Source organism: Tiliqua scincoides, chromosome 4 (genome assembly GCF_035046505.1).
Source record: "Tiliqua scincoides isolate rTilSci1 chromosome 4, rTilSci1.hap2, whole genome shotgun sequence".
In the NCBI taxonomy this organism is placed as follows: Eukaryota; Metazoa; Chordata; class Lepidosauria; order Squamata; family Scincidae; genus Tiliqua; species Tiliqua scincoides.
Genome location: NC_089824.1, coordinates 85,706,238 through 85,720,318, shown reverse-complemented (window position 1 = coordinate 85,720,318; position 14,081 = coordinate 85,706,238). Strand labels below are relative to the sequence as shown.

Below are 14,081 nucleotides of genomic sequence, written 5' to 3'. Positions count from 1 at the left end.
AAAGACTGAAGGATATGTGTAGCGGCTGAAGGAGCACAATAATGCCCTGAAACCGTAAGGCCATATACACAATGCAATATGAATGCAACTTGGTAGATTATTTTTGTGTGATAGGGTGAAAGAGAACTCAGAGGTGGGTGGGCCCAATGATAAGAAATTTAACATGTCATATTTATTCAACGAAAAATGGAATGGAGAGTTTGATAGTTTTGAGTTTGAAATGATGTTAAACAGAAGGCCATAGGCAAAAGGTAGTTGAAGGGCACCGAGGTAAAAAAGCAAGCCACAGACAACATTCACCTTATCAAATACAGGTTTTGCTGAATGTTAAAGCATTCTTCAGCTACAGGTTCAAAGAGCACACAGTCTTTGGAAAATAGGGTGGCCCTTCCTGGGGAAATGTGACCTATTAAAAAGAATAAGGGAGCTGGTGGGGATGGGCAGTATGGCAGTGTGGGATTTTGACCCAGAAGGCATATAGGATCTCCTTCTGGTCGCAAAGATTTTAAAAAGGGATCCACAATCACATTTGGGGAGAAACCCAGCAAAACGTGCACCTTTTGGCCAAGTTCCCAAAAGAGCCAAATCATCATGATCTACTACAGTGCTTCCCAAACATTTTAGCACTGCAACCCACTTTTCAAAACAACTAGACCCAGGACTCACTGCTGGCTGCTGCTATCGTTGACTAACAACAAAAAAGATGCAGCGAGGCCCGGAGTGGGTTGAAGACAGATGAGCAGACTCTAGTGCTCCACCTCTGCTTGCCTGTCTTTGGCCCACGCAGGGCCTCATCACGTCATGTTTTCATTGCTCCTTAGTGAGAGTGGCAGCCAGTGGTGAGTTTTCGCAACCCACCAAAAATCAGCTTGTGATCCCACTGGTTTGGGAACTGCTGCTCTTGTACACAAAAGCTATTTTCTTGGAACTGTTGCTCTCTATAATAACCAAGAAACTCAAACCAGGGCAGGACTATGCAGATAAGAGAGAAGGCTTGATTCTATGTGGTTTGATTCTAAGTGGTTCCTGTTAACTTCTATAGAACAAAGTAGACTGCAATCAGCATCTAGTCAGCTGAACACTCACTGCTGCAAGCTAAGCAAGGCATGAATCAGCCCCTTTGGATGGGAGCATGGACAAGTACAATGAAGTTCACTGGTGACCTTGGCCCAGTCAGTATCTAATAGCTTAACTTGCCTTCCAGCGTGGTTGTGAAGATAAAATTTAAATTGGGAGACCATGCTTCTGGGAGGAAGAGTGGGATAAAAATGTAATTGAATAAGTAATTATAAAAACTAAAGCAACCTAGATAAAATTGCTGCTTGAGCTATTAGCACAGAGCAAAACAACAAATCCACATTAATGTTAGGTATCTGTCTGCTTCAATTGCTTTTCCCTCACAACTGCAAATGAACAAGCATTACCTCTAGTTCTGAGTCGGAACAAGTTAATCACTGTTAATCACTAAAGCTATTGATCTGTTTTAAAGAAGGGAAGACTGTTTTATAGAAGGGAAAACACCACGCCCAGGCTCCATGAATCAAAATTGCCTTGATCACGGATGGATTTGAAATTTAAAATTAGCAAAACATTATTAAAAGCAAGTGCTTGATGGAGGTTTCTGATATTAACTAAACAAGAATAATTCACTGGTTCTGTATTTTTCTCTTTCACAGAGAGTAATTGCTGGAGAGTAATGGATGGCAGTCTCACCGTCAAGTGGCCTTCGTGATGGTCTGGAAAGTGTATGAATAAATACTCTGTAGCCACCAACTGCATTATGGAATCACCCAGGAATTCCATCCTCTGATTGTGACCCCTGAAAAATCAAGAAGAGGAGATTAATATATTTCCAGAGAAGGAAAATTGCTACTGCACTGGATTTTTGTAAATGTCACTACAAACATTCATTTCAAACATGTTAAATTGTCTTTTTACACTATATTTCAGTTAGCTACATGAGAAGAAATGGTGTTGTTGCTTCAAAAAGATTTTCAGAAGGCAGCACTACGTGTATCTCCCCAGATTCAATTGTCAGGTCACTCCAAAGGAATGATGGGAAGATTTAGCTCCCTAGTGAAGTTTAGGACCTTAAGCAAAAAGCATCATGTTTTCAGTTGCAAAAACCACAGCAGCTGAACTGATTTCAAGCTGCTTTTTCTACTGCAGTGTCCAGCAAATACGGGATTACTATGTAGGTAGCTCAATCACTCTATCTGGTTCCTCGCAGAATAACATGAGCAAAAAGAGGCAAGTTCCTGGCAGAAGGTAAATGCCCAGCTTGGTAAATACCCAATTCAGAAATGCGAATTATCACAAAAAGTAGACTTTTTTTAAAATTGTATGCGAAGTACCTATGAATGAATGGCATCTGTATCTGACAACTGAAACAACAACAAAAATGGTTGACTACATAATGTTAAGTTGTAACGAAGTCATAGTTAAATCAAAAGCTGGCTCACAAAGACAGACTTCACAACAGCAGAAGGTGTGAAGGGCAGTGATACTCCCAAGAAATGCTGCAGCTCTGTAATCTTCAGTTTGAGGAACAAAACTGGGCATTCCATTGGACAATGGGATGTCCAAGACAATGCCAAAACTGGGAGGTCCCATGCTTCCTTGCAGTTTATGAGAATGGGAGAACAAACATCTCATTCCTGATATTGTTGCATAGAGTGGAACAGCATCAGCCTGTCAACCAGTTTTTAAAAACTCACAGCGTCAGATGGTTGAATCCTACAGTTCTTAGAGTGAAAGCCCGTGCCAAAAGTCGAACATGAGTAAAAATCACTCCAATGGCCACCTCAAATTCAGTCAGTTTCTGGAGGACAGGCGACGTCTCGATCAGCTGTCGGTCGGTATTGGATTCTTGTAGCTGTAAACAGATGAATTTTGGACTGTTAAGTTGCCATAAACTTCTGAATTTCTATATAAGGTCAAATTCAGGACATTGTCACTAGTGTAGGAAAGGACTACTATAATCAGTACTTCTAACATTACTGAAGAGATGTGGAAATGAAACATAAAGAGACAGCTTTGTTGGCAGTGGCGGTGACGCTGCCTCAGTAAATATGAACTGAATGTGAACCCTTTTGGAAGACAGAAAAAGAGAAGCTAATTATGAGGTTATTCTTTTCTTTTAAAAAACATGTAATCTCAGCTGAAACAGGTGCTGGCTTCCTCTACATACAAATAAATACGAAGCAATGTTTTATTGACTTGCTAAACTGACTACTAAAAACAACGAAAGGTGTTGTTTATACTTATTTAAGTATAAGCACAGTTTATACTTATTTAAAACGCATAATGGGTAGGGCCAGATTCTGCAATCCAGGATAATTATGAACACACACTAGACAGGTCAAGAAATATTTGCTTGCCACATGCAAGCAAATGCTTGCCACGTGCTTGCCACATGTCTTTTAAGAAGACTTATTTTAAATGATCTAATTTCATTTCACCATCAAACCCTTCCTCTATTTTCCCCCCACATTTATTATTTTTTAATTCAATTTTTTCCTCAGGTGGAAGCTCTCAAGAAATGCTCACTGAAGTGGTGAAAATCCAGATTCTCAAACTTGGGGGGGGGGGGGGTGAACATTATTAAAATGGCACAGCAGCAGCTACGCAAATAAGGTGCCCATTGCTTGTTACTTCATCTGGACTTAGCACCAACATGGACAACTTTACTTTCAACTCCTCTACTCCATTCTGTGTCGTCGGGGGGGGGGGATTATAGCGGCAACAAGAAGGGCCAGTACATCGCTTGCTGAGACAGTCCACCTTCCTATTGGGATAACTACGAGGTTGGAGGGGGTTACCAGATGAGCCATGCCAAGGCAGTTTCAACAACGCCACTTCCAACTCCTCCCTCCTGTTGTCTTGGAGGGGAGAGACTGAGAAAGAGAGAGTTACAGTGGTAGACTGCAGTGCTGAGGAAGAATAGCAAATTGCCACTAGACTACTACTTCTGGGTGGGTGGGGGTTCTCCACCATGTAAGCTTTGGAGGGAGGTTGCCTCTGGTGGGTTGCCACTGAGGGGGCAACGCCAAAGAGACTTGCCCTTTCAATTAGCACCAAAGGGCAAGGATTTTACTCTCTTCCTCTGCCAGTTTCTCTCCTGTGAGAGGTCTGGGTGAGCTTGCTGGGCAGGGGCACTTTGCAGGAAGAGCTGAGGTGAGAGCTGGACCTTTTCCTGGAAATTGGGTAGGTTTTCCCGCTTCCATCCCCATTAGGAGTATTTTTTGGGTGGCAACTCAAGGGGTGGAAGGATCATTGACGTTGATTCTGTGGGAAGTTACTTGTGACACATTGTTGGATGGCAAGAAGGTTTTTCACTGTGCTGTGGGTATGTCCTTCCTGGGACATTGTGTAAGGAGGGGTTGAGTAGGAGTGGCCCAGCTTGTGAGTCCTCTTGGATTCACAAGCTCTCTTGGATTCTGAACGCACTCAGGATACTCCTCAGCGGGAGGGGGGTCGGGGGCTTCTTGTAGTGGGGGATTCGATTATTAGAAACATAGAGAGGGGGGGTTTGTGATGGATGTGAGGACCGCATGGCGACTTGCCTGCCTGGGGCGAAGGTTGCGGACATCACTTCTCATCTAGACAGGCTGGTAGATTGTGCTGGGGAGGAGGTAGTGGTTGTGGTGCATGTTGGCACCAACAACGTGGGCAATTGTAGCTGGGAGGTCCTGGAGTCCAAATTTAGGCTCTTAGGTAGGAAGCTGAAAGCCAGGACTTCAAAGGTAGCGTTCTCTGAAGTGCTACCTGTTCCACGCGCAGGGCCAGCTAGGCAGGCGGAGATCAGGGGTCTCAATGCGTGGATGAGACAGTGGTGTAGGGAGGAGGGGTTTAGATTCGTTAGGCACTGGGGAACGTTTTGGGACAAGCGGGGCCTGTATAAGAGGGACGGGCTGCACTTGAACCAAAATGGAACCAGACTGCTGGCGCATAACATTAAAAAGGTGGCAGAGCAGCTTTTAAACTGATCCCTGGGGGAAGGCCGACAGGAGCCGAGGGGCATCCGGTTCGGGACTCCTCATTCCTTTGGGACGAGAATGGGGAGGTTAGAGAACAACAAGACAAAGGCAGAGTAGGAGAAGAAATTGGGAATGGTAGCGTGATGGGATGTGATAGACGGTTTGGCACAGTGAGAGGATGCGAGGACAAAGGAGCGAATAAGCAGCCCGTCCTGGGGCATTCTGTGTACAAATGCTTCTATGCAAACGCCCGAAGTCTCTGAGCAAAGATGGGAGAAATGGAATGTCTGGTGACAAGGGAAAACATTGACATAGTGGGCATAACGGAAACCTGGTGGTATACGGAGAATCAGTGGGATACCGCAATCCCGGGTTATAAACTCTACAGGAGGGACAGGCAGGGGCGTGTTGGAGGTGGGGTGGCCGTTTATGTTAAGGAAGGGATAGAATCCAGCAAAGTAGAGACTGAAGGTGGGTCAGACTCCACCATAGAATCTCTGTAGGTTAAATTACCAGGCTTGTAGAGTGTTGTTATACTGGGGGCGTACTATCGTCCTCCAGACCAGAAATCGGAAGGGGACCTTGAAATGAGGAGACAGATCATGGAGGTGACAAGGTTGTAATCATGGGGGACTTCAATTATCCTCATATTGACTGGGTCAATTTGTATTCTGGTCACGAAAAGTAGACCAGATTCCTTGATGTGTCAAATGACTGTGTCTGAGAGCAGCTAGTCATGGAGCCCACCAGAGGCCAGGTGACTCTGGATTTAATATTGTGCGGTACTCAGGACCTGGTTAGAGATGTAAATGTTACGGAGCCATGCTGCGATCTGTTTCGACATGCACGTCGGAGGAAGGATACAGGGCAAATCTCTCACAAAAACCCTTGACTTCCAACGGGCGAACTTCCCTCAAATGAGGAGGCTGGTTAGAAGGAGGTTAAAAGGGTAGGTAAAAAGAGTCCAATCTCTCCAGAGTGCATGGAGGCTGCTTAAAACAACAGTAACAGAGGCCCAGCAGAGGTGTATACCGCAAAGAAAGAAGGGTTCCACTAAATCCAGGAGGGTGCCCGCATGGCTAACGAGCCAAGTTAGAGAGGCTGTAAAGGGCAAGGAAGCTTCCCTCCGTAAATGGAAGTCTTGCCCTAATGAGGAGAATAAAAAGGAACATAAACTGTAGCAAAAGAAATGTAAGAAGGTGATACGGGAGGTCAAGCAAGACTATGAGGAACGCATGGCCAGCAACATTAAGGGGAATAATAAAAGCTTCTTCAAATATGTTAGAAGCAGGAAACCCACCAGAGAAGCGGTTGGCCCTCTGGATGGTGAGGGAGGGAAAGGGGAGATAAAAGGAGACTTAGAGATGGCAGAGAAATTGAATGAGTTCTTTGCATCTGTCTTCACGGCAGAAGACCTCGGGAAGATACAGCTGCCCGAACAGCCCCTCCTGACTGAGGAATTAAGTCAGATAGAGGTTAAAAGAGAAGATGTTTCAGACCTCATTGATAAATTAAAGATCAATAAGTCACCGGGCCCTGATGGCATCCACCCTAGAGTTATTAAGGAATTGAAGAATGAAGTTGCTGACCTCTTGACTAAGATATGCAACTTGTCCCTCAAAATGGCCACAGTGCCAGAGGATTGGAGGATAGCAAATGTCATGCCTATCTTTAAGAAGGGAAAGAAGGGGGACCCGGGAAACTATAGGCCGGTCAGCCTAACATCTATACCGGGTAAGATGGTGGAATGCCTCATCAAAGATAGATTCTCAAAACACATAGACGAACAGGCCTTGCTGAGGGAGAATCAGCATGGCTTCTGTAAGGGTAAGTCTTGCCTCACAAACCTTATAGAATTCTTTGAAAAGGCCAACAGGCATGTGGATGCAGGAGAACCCATGGACATTATATATCTGGACTTTCAGAACACGTTTGACATGGTCCCTCACCAAAGGCTACTAAAAAACTCCACAGTCAGGGAATTAGAGGACAGGTGCTCTCATGGATTGAGAACTGGTTGAAGGCCAGGAAACAGAGTGGGTGTCAATGGGCAATTTTCACAATGGAGAGAAGTGAAAAGCGGTGTGCCGAGGATCTGTCCTGGGACCGGTGCTTTTCAACCTCTTCATAAATGACCTGGAGACAGCGTTGAGCAGTGAGGTGGCTAAGTTTGCAGACGACACCAAACTTTTCCGGGTGGTGAAGACCAGAAGTGATTGTGAGGAGCTCCAGAAGGATCTCTCCAGACTGGCAGAACGGGCAGCAAAATGGCAGATGCACTTCAATGTCAGTAAGTGTAAGGTCATGCACATTGGGCAAAAAATCAAAACTTCACATATAGGCTGATGGGCTCTGAGCTGTCTGTGACAGATCAGGAGAAAGATCTTGGGGTGGTGGTGGACAGGTCGATGAAAGTGTCGACCCAATGTGCGGCGGCAGTGAAGAAGGCCAATTCTATGCTTGCGATCATTAGAAAAGGTATTGAGAACAAAACGGCTAATATTATAATGTCGTTGTACAAATCGATGGTAAGGCCACACCTGGAGTATTGTGTCCAGTTCTGGTCGCCACATCTCAAAAAAGACATAGTGGAAATGGAAAAGGTGCAAAAGAGAGCGACTAAGATGATTACGGGGCTGGGGTACCTTCCTTATGAGGAAAGGCTACGGCATTTGGGTCTCTTCAGCCTAGAAAAGAGGCACCTCAGGGGGGACATGATTGAGACATACAAAATTATGCAGGGGATGGACAGAGTGGATAGAGAGATGCTCTTTACACTCTCACGTAACACCAGAACCAGGGAACATCCGCTAAAATTGAGTATTGGGAGAGTTAGAACAGACAAAAGAAACTATTTCTTTATTCAGCGTGTGGTTGGTCTGTGGAACTCCTTGCCACAGGATGTGGTGACGACATCTGGCCTGGACGCCTTTAAAAGGGGATTGGACAAGAGCTGTGACCATGGGGCCTTTGTCCAGCTTAGGCTGGTGCACCAGTGTGATTACCAGGGCTGCCCCTAGCCTAGAGGTTTCCAAACTGGGGTGTTGCAGCCCCCCAGCCAGGGACGACCTGTCTCTGCCTTCTTAATGGGCAGGGTGATGACCAAGGCAGTGACACGATCGCCACAATTGCACTGCTGCTGGGGAAAAAGGCATTTTTTGAAACTTACCCCTGGCAGTACTGGCCCTTAGGAGGGTGTGGGGAACCTGCAGACTTCTTGGCAGGGCTCCCCAAGCCTCAAAACAGCTAAAAATAGCAGTTGCGACCCATTCACAATTTGTGAAACCGTGAGTTGTGATTGCTATTTTTAGCTGTTTTGAGGGTTGGGGGGGCCCTGCAGAAGGGTTCACGGGCTCCCCGTACCTTCCAGAGGGACGGCATTACCAGGGGTAAGTTTAAAAAAACAAACACCTTTGTCCCTGGCAGTGGTGCAATTGTGACAATCACACCGTTTCCTTTACCCCTTCCTTGCAAGCACTTAACATGCTTCCCAAACTCCCAGAAATTTTGGGAACCACCGCTGTAGCCCATACTTTGCCTTTGTTCACATTAGAAAAAGGTACCTTTGTGCATAGTAGAAAAAGAAATCCCTTCCTCCCTGCCAGAAGTGGTGTACTGCCAGTATCCTCCTCCTTCTCTTCCTATACCTTTGCGGTATACACGGTATACAATGTAAGAAGGTGATACTGGAGGCCAAGCGAGACTATGAGGAACGCATAGAAAGCAACATTAAGGGGAATAATAAAAGCTTCTTCAAATATGTTAGAAGCAGGAAACCCGCCAGAGAAGCGGTTGGCCCTCTGGATGGTGAGGGAGGGAAAGGGGAGATAAAAGGAGACTTAGAGATGGCAGAGAAATTGAATGAGTTCTTTGCATCTGTCTTCACGGCAGAAGACCTCGGGCAGATACCGCTGCCCGAACGGCCCCTCCTGACCGAGGAGTTAAGTCAGATAGAGGTTAAAAGAGAAGATGTTTCAGACCTCACTGATAAATTAAAGATCAATAAGTCACCGGGCCCTGATGGCATCCACCCAAGAGTTATTAAGGAATTGAAGAATGAAGTTGCTGACCTCTTGACTAAGGTATGCAACTTGTCCCTCAAAACGGCCATGGTGCCAGAAGATTGGAGGATAGCAAATGTCACGCCTATTTTTAAAAAGGGAAAGAGGGGGGACCCGGGAAACTATAGGCCGGTCAGCCTAACATTCATACCGGGTAAGATGGTGGAATGCCTCATCAAAGATAGGATCTCAAAACACATAGATGAACAGGCCTTGCTGAGGGAGAGTCAGCATGGCTTCTGTAAGGGTAAGTCTTGCCTCACAAACCTTTTAGAATTCTTTGAAAAGGTCAACAGGCATGTGGATGCGGGAGAACCCGTGGACATTATATATCTGGACTTTCAGAAGGCGTTTGACACGGTCCCTCACCAAAGGCTACTGAAAAAACTCCACAGTTAGGGAATTAGAGGACAGGTCCTCTCGTGGATTGAGAACTGGTTGGAGGCCAGGAAGCAGAGAGTGGGTGTCAATGGGCAATTTTCACAATGGAGAGAGGTGAAAAGCGATGTGCCCTAAGGATCTGTCCTGGGACCGGTGCTTTTCAACCTCTTCATAAATGACCTGGAGACAGCGTTGAGCAGTGAAGTGGCTAAGTAAATATTTCTTTACTCAGCGTGTGGTCGGTCTGTGGAACTCCTTGCCACAGGATGTGGTGCTGGCGTCTAGCCTAGACGCCTTTATAAGGGGATTGGACAAGTTTCTGGAGGAAAAATCCATTATGGGGTACAAGCCATGATGTGTATGTGCAAACTCCTGATTTTAGAATGGGTTATGTCAGAATGCCAGATGCAAGGGAGGGCACCAGGATGAGGTCTCTTGTTATCTGGTGTTATCTCCCTGGGGCATTTGGTGGGCCGCTGTGAGATACAGGAAGCTGGACTAGATGGGCCTATGGCCTGATCCAGTGGGGCTGTTCTTATGTTCCATTCAGACATCTGAATGAGCCCCCTTAGATGCTACACCCTCGTGCAGTGCACAACCTGCACAACTATTCTGGGTGTCCCTGTTGATTATGTTCTCAGTTTTCAGTTCACAGCTCTTGGATACAACCCCAGATAACTCACATATAGAGAAAAGAAACAAATTGGTGTCAGAGCAGATTGTTTGAGCTGAGACACTCACACAACAGCTCAGGGAAGCAAGTGACACCAAAAGCCTAATCCCATTTCATTGCCTGATATCAAGCTCCTACCTACTGTTCTCTCTCAGTCTGGGCAACCTGTTGCAGACAGAGGGGACCAGACTTTTATTCTGCAGCACCATTATTGAACTTCCACTTTCCGCCACGTGACTTATTTCTGCCTGCCAGGATGTCTACTTTATGGCGCCTGCCCACCCTTGAGCCTGAACGCCTGACACTTATTAGGTACAAAATTTCACAAAGGCCGAGCACATGCTAAACGTTCAAAAGATGTCAACGCAGCTGAGTGCCAATAATAGGCATCCTTGGGAACAGAAAAGCACTGCATATTTGTCAGTGAAAGGGAGGCACTTACTTGGAGAGGGTGTAGCGGATAATTAAGCCATACTTCCCGCAGGTCCTGCAAACATCGAGAGACGCCTTTAAAGCTCAAGGGAGTCATTTAACAAATTCCACATTGTTAAATAAAATGTCAGTCCACAAACACTGAAACAGTTTCAGATGCTGACTCTGCTCATTGCAAATTCAATAGTGCTGGCAAACTAATTTCTAAAAAGTGGGTATTCTCTTCTCAAATTCCATGTAGTGCTTCCGTTTAACTCGTGTCAGTTAGGCAGAAGAACACATACATTTCTTGATCTACATTATCAGAGTACTTTTTTTTTTGCCTCAAGTACTGCAGTAAAAAACAAGGACATCATAATCTCAGCCAATGTGGAAGCCACAAAAGAGGGAAAGCCTTAAGGTTCATCAACAAAACTGTCACTGCAATATGACATATGCAACACAATATATATGCAAAGAACAGGATAAACTGCTGGAGCACACATGTGCCTGGGCAGAGCTGTAGTAGCTAAGCATGTGGAAAGAAGATGGTATGAGCCCTGGTAGAACTGGGGCTACTTGGGAGGGAAGGAGCACAGCCTCAACCGGCACAAGAAACAAGTTGGTCAGAAAGGTCCCAAATTAGCAGAGTTGACTGCAGGCAAGGGTTCGAATTTCAGAGTTCAGTCAAAGAAGGCTGGAACAAGGATAAAAGGAAGGAGAAGTCTGGGAGGGAAAATGGCAGACATTGAGACTAGAGGATACCTGTTGCTCATCAACACTCTGTGTTTGCAAGCTCCAGTGAATACTTCTCTGCTGTATAGCAGCTGGGTGGAATTTGAACAGCAGAAACAGCAGGCCCTTTCCCTTCTCCCTTTTGTACCTTTACACTCTCCAGCCATTTGCTTTTTCCCAAGTGACATGGCAAACGCGCACACACACAATCCTCGATTCTGCACTGAAAATCATGACTTACCCCTTGCAGGGGAGAATTATGTACAGATTGTAGCTCTATTTTTGCAAATTGGGGTCCCGAACCCGCAACTGACTCTGGACTTCAGCTCCCAGATGTGACGAGTTCTTCGGTTGTGTCAGGGAGCCTCTCTGAGGCCACAGAGGTTGGTTTTTTAGGAAACACTGGAAACACTTTCTGGCACCTCTGGAGGCCTTTCTGAGGCCCACAGAGACGACCAGAGAACATCTCCCATTGCCTCTGGAGGTCTTATGAACTTGATTCCTATGGATTTGATTATCCACATGTTTCAATCATAGAAATAACTATGTGTTTCAATAATGGATCCATTCCATCCAGGAATGGATCCCCTGCAGATACCAAGGTCCAACTGTATATGTTTAATTACAATCAACACACTTGCCAATACATTCTGAGGAGGGAACCCTTTCAGTTTTGCACTGAAACACTTGCTTTAAAGGCTCAACAATGTCATTCCTATCTGTTTGCAAAGCCAAGGACACCTGGCAAGGTATACCCAGACCACAAAGACATACCTTGTCATTAAAGAGCAGGCGTCCAAAGAGTTGCTTGGCTTCTTCAAGACTTCCCTCCAAGTAAACTGCTCCTGTGCAATGGAATTTGCCAGAAGAAAATACCTGCATTAATATCTAGGGACTATCCAAAGAAAGCAACCACAAGCATGATGCCCGAAAAGGGTGAATGCGCATCAGCCTCATTGCAATGGATTTCACATTTCATTGAACAGGGTGGAAGACAGATTGGTTCACAAACTTTTTGGAAGATTTACTTCTGAGGTAAGTCTTTGTGGGGGAGGGGGGCAATACGATCCCCAGGATCGTGTTGCTAAGGGGTAGGGGTGCTTGTACTTACTCAAGGTTTCTGCAAGTAGCAGGAGCTGCAGGGAGACCACGCAGTCCTCTGCAGGGCTTCCCGAGGCTTGGAATGCTCAAAAAAGTGAGCACAAACTACCTCCTGGTTGCATTCACAAAGCAGAATTGAGGCAGGTTGTGTCTGTTATCTTGTGTTATCTTCCCTGAAGCATTTGGTGGGCCACTGTGAGATACAGGAAGCTGGACTAGATGGGCCTTTGGCCTGATCCAGCGGGGTTCTTCTTATGTTGTTATGTTCAGAAATGGTTTGCGCTCGCTGTTTGTGAACATTGTAAACATCAGGGAGTCCTGCTAGCAGAAGCCCTGAGTAAGTACAAGTACTCCCCCTTCGTGACGCATCAATGCCTTCCCCTGCCCCTTAAAGGGACAGGGTAAGATTTACATGAGCTGCTGAACTGCGACTCACCAGTATGAGTATTACTGCAATAACACATTGGGATAATAGTTTCGTTAGAAGGGAGTTTACAGGACATCAAGACCCTCAGTCACATCAAATACCTGATATTCACCAGATATGAATCTATGGGACTGTCTTTGATTTTGCAAGAGGAGAAGATTCCATGACACCCCTGGACGATTTGTGCTTCCACCCAATGCAGTTTACAAGTGTAACAACTACTGTATATGTCTATAACAACCATATTTTAAACATACTCTAATCTTAATTCACTTCACTGAAGTAAGCTTATGGTTCTTCCAGTCAGATACCCTGATAAAGTCTTTTTCTCCCTCTTCTTCATGAGAGGTATATGAATGTTGCAACTATTTTCAGCATTTCTACAAGCCACCATTTCCTGAGTTTGGATGCAATGGGAAACTGTGGCTTCTAAGAAACACTAAAAGAAGCTTCCCACCTCCCTCCCTCATGACCAGTGAAGGGGGATTCAAGACTCAGGCCAACTAGTGTTCATAACAACCACTGTTCATTATTACATCTGAAATGGGCCTCTGTGTCACCACAGCCATGTTTAAGAAGGAGTTCGGAGTCAAGGGGACACAAAGTAAAAGCCATGGGTGGCAAAACAGTTTATGGCACTCCTAGATAGGATCAAGACTCCTGTCTGCCTCTTGTGTTGCATGTGGCCTACGTCCGAGCTAGCATATTAGAGGCAATATTTTGACTTTCATCACTTTGCTCTTTCAGGTGTTTTCAATTATAACCACATTTCAAATGTTGCTCATGGGCTTCGCCTACTTTTGTCCGATGTCATCCAAACATCCATGGCGTTCGTCAACTTTCTTATGTTTATGTTTTCTTTTATTTCAGCTTCTTTAGGTTGACCACATATTCACGTGTGCTATATAATTAGTTACTTAAGCTTTTCACCAGCAAAATAACTTTGCAAGCTAAATAAGGCTATGCTCTGACAATAATTTATTTTTGACTTTCATCCATACTCTGGTCCCTAACCAAATGGAAGTGCAAGGTATTGCTTCTCTAGTTAGTACATGCTAGGCACCATCTCATCTGTTTGATTCAATTTGTGGCACTCCTGCCAAAAAGGTTGGCCACTGTCACTCTGAGAGCTGTAAAGGCCAGTAAGACAATCAAAATGCTAAGCAGTCTTTGACATTTCTCAAGCACAATATGTGCCCCCTCTCTAAGCTTGCGGGTTTCTCCTCCATAGCTTGACTCCTACAAATGGCAAAGTAAACTCTAAGACCACACATGAAATCTTATACCTTAGCGCATCTTAAATAATAATTTTG

At 45.2% G+C, this 14,081-nt stretch overlaps 1 protein-coding gene across 2 annotated transcripts in view; it reads right to left on the bottom strand.

Annotated features, from left to right (window-relative positions):
• DROSHA (drosha ribonuclease III) overlaps positions 1-14,081 on the bottom strand; it is a 94,766-nt gene that overhangs the window by 19,413 nt on the left and 61,272 nt on the right. For both annotated transcript variants that reach the window (XM_066624280.1, XM_066624282.1), the window contains exons 23-26: positions 12,015-12,085; positions 10,537-10,581; positions 2,718-2,875; positions 1,714-1,819 (exon numbers count right to left, since the gene is read on the bottom strand). In XM_066624280.1, the coding sequence (XP_066480377.1) occupies positions 1,714-1,819; positions 2,718-2,875; positions 10,537-10,581; positions 12,015-12,085 (380 nt within the window). The remainder of the gene's footprint in view (positions 1-1,713; positions 1,820-2,717; positions 2,876-10,536; positions 10,582-12,014; positions 12,086-14,081) is intronic.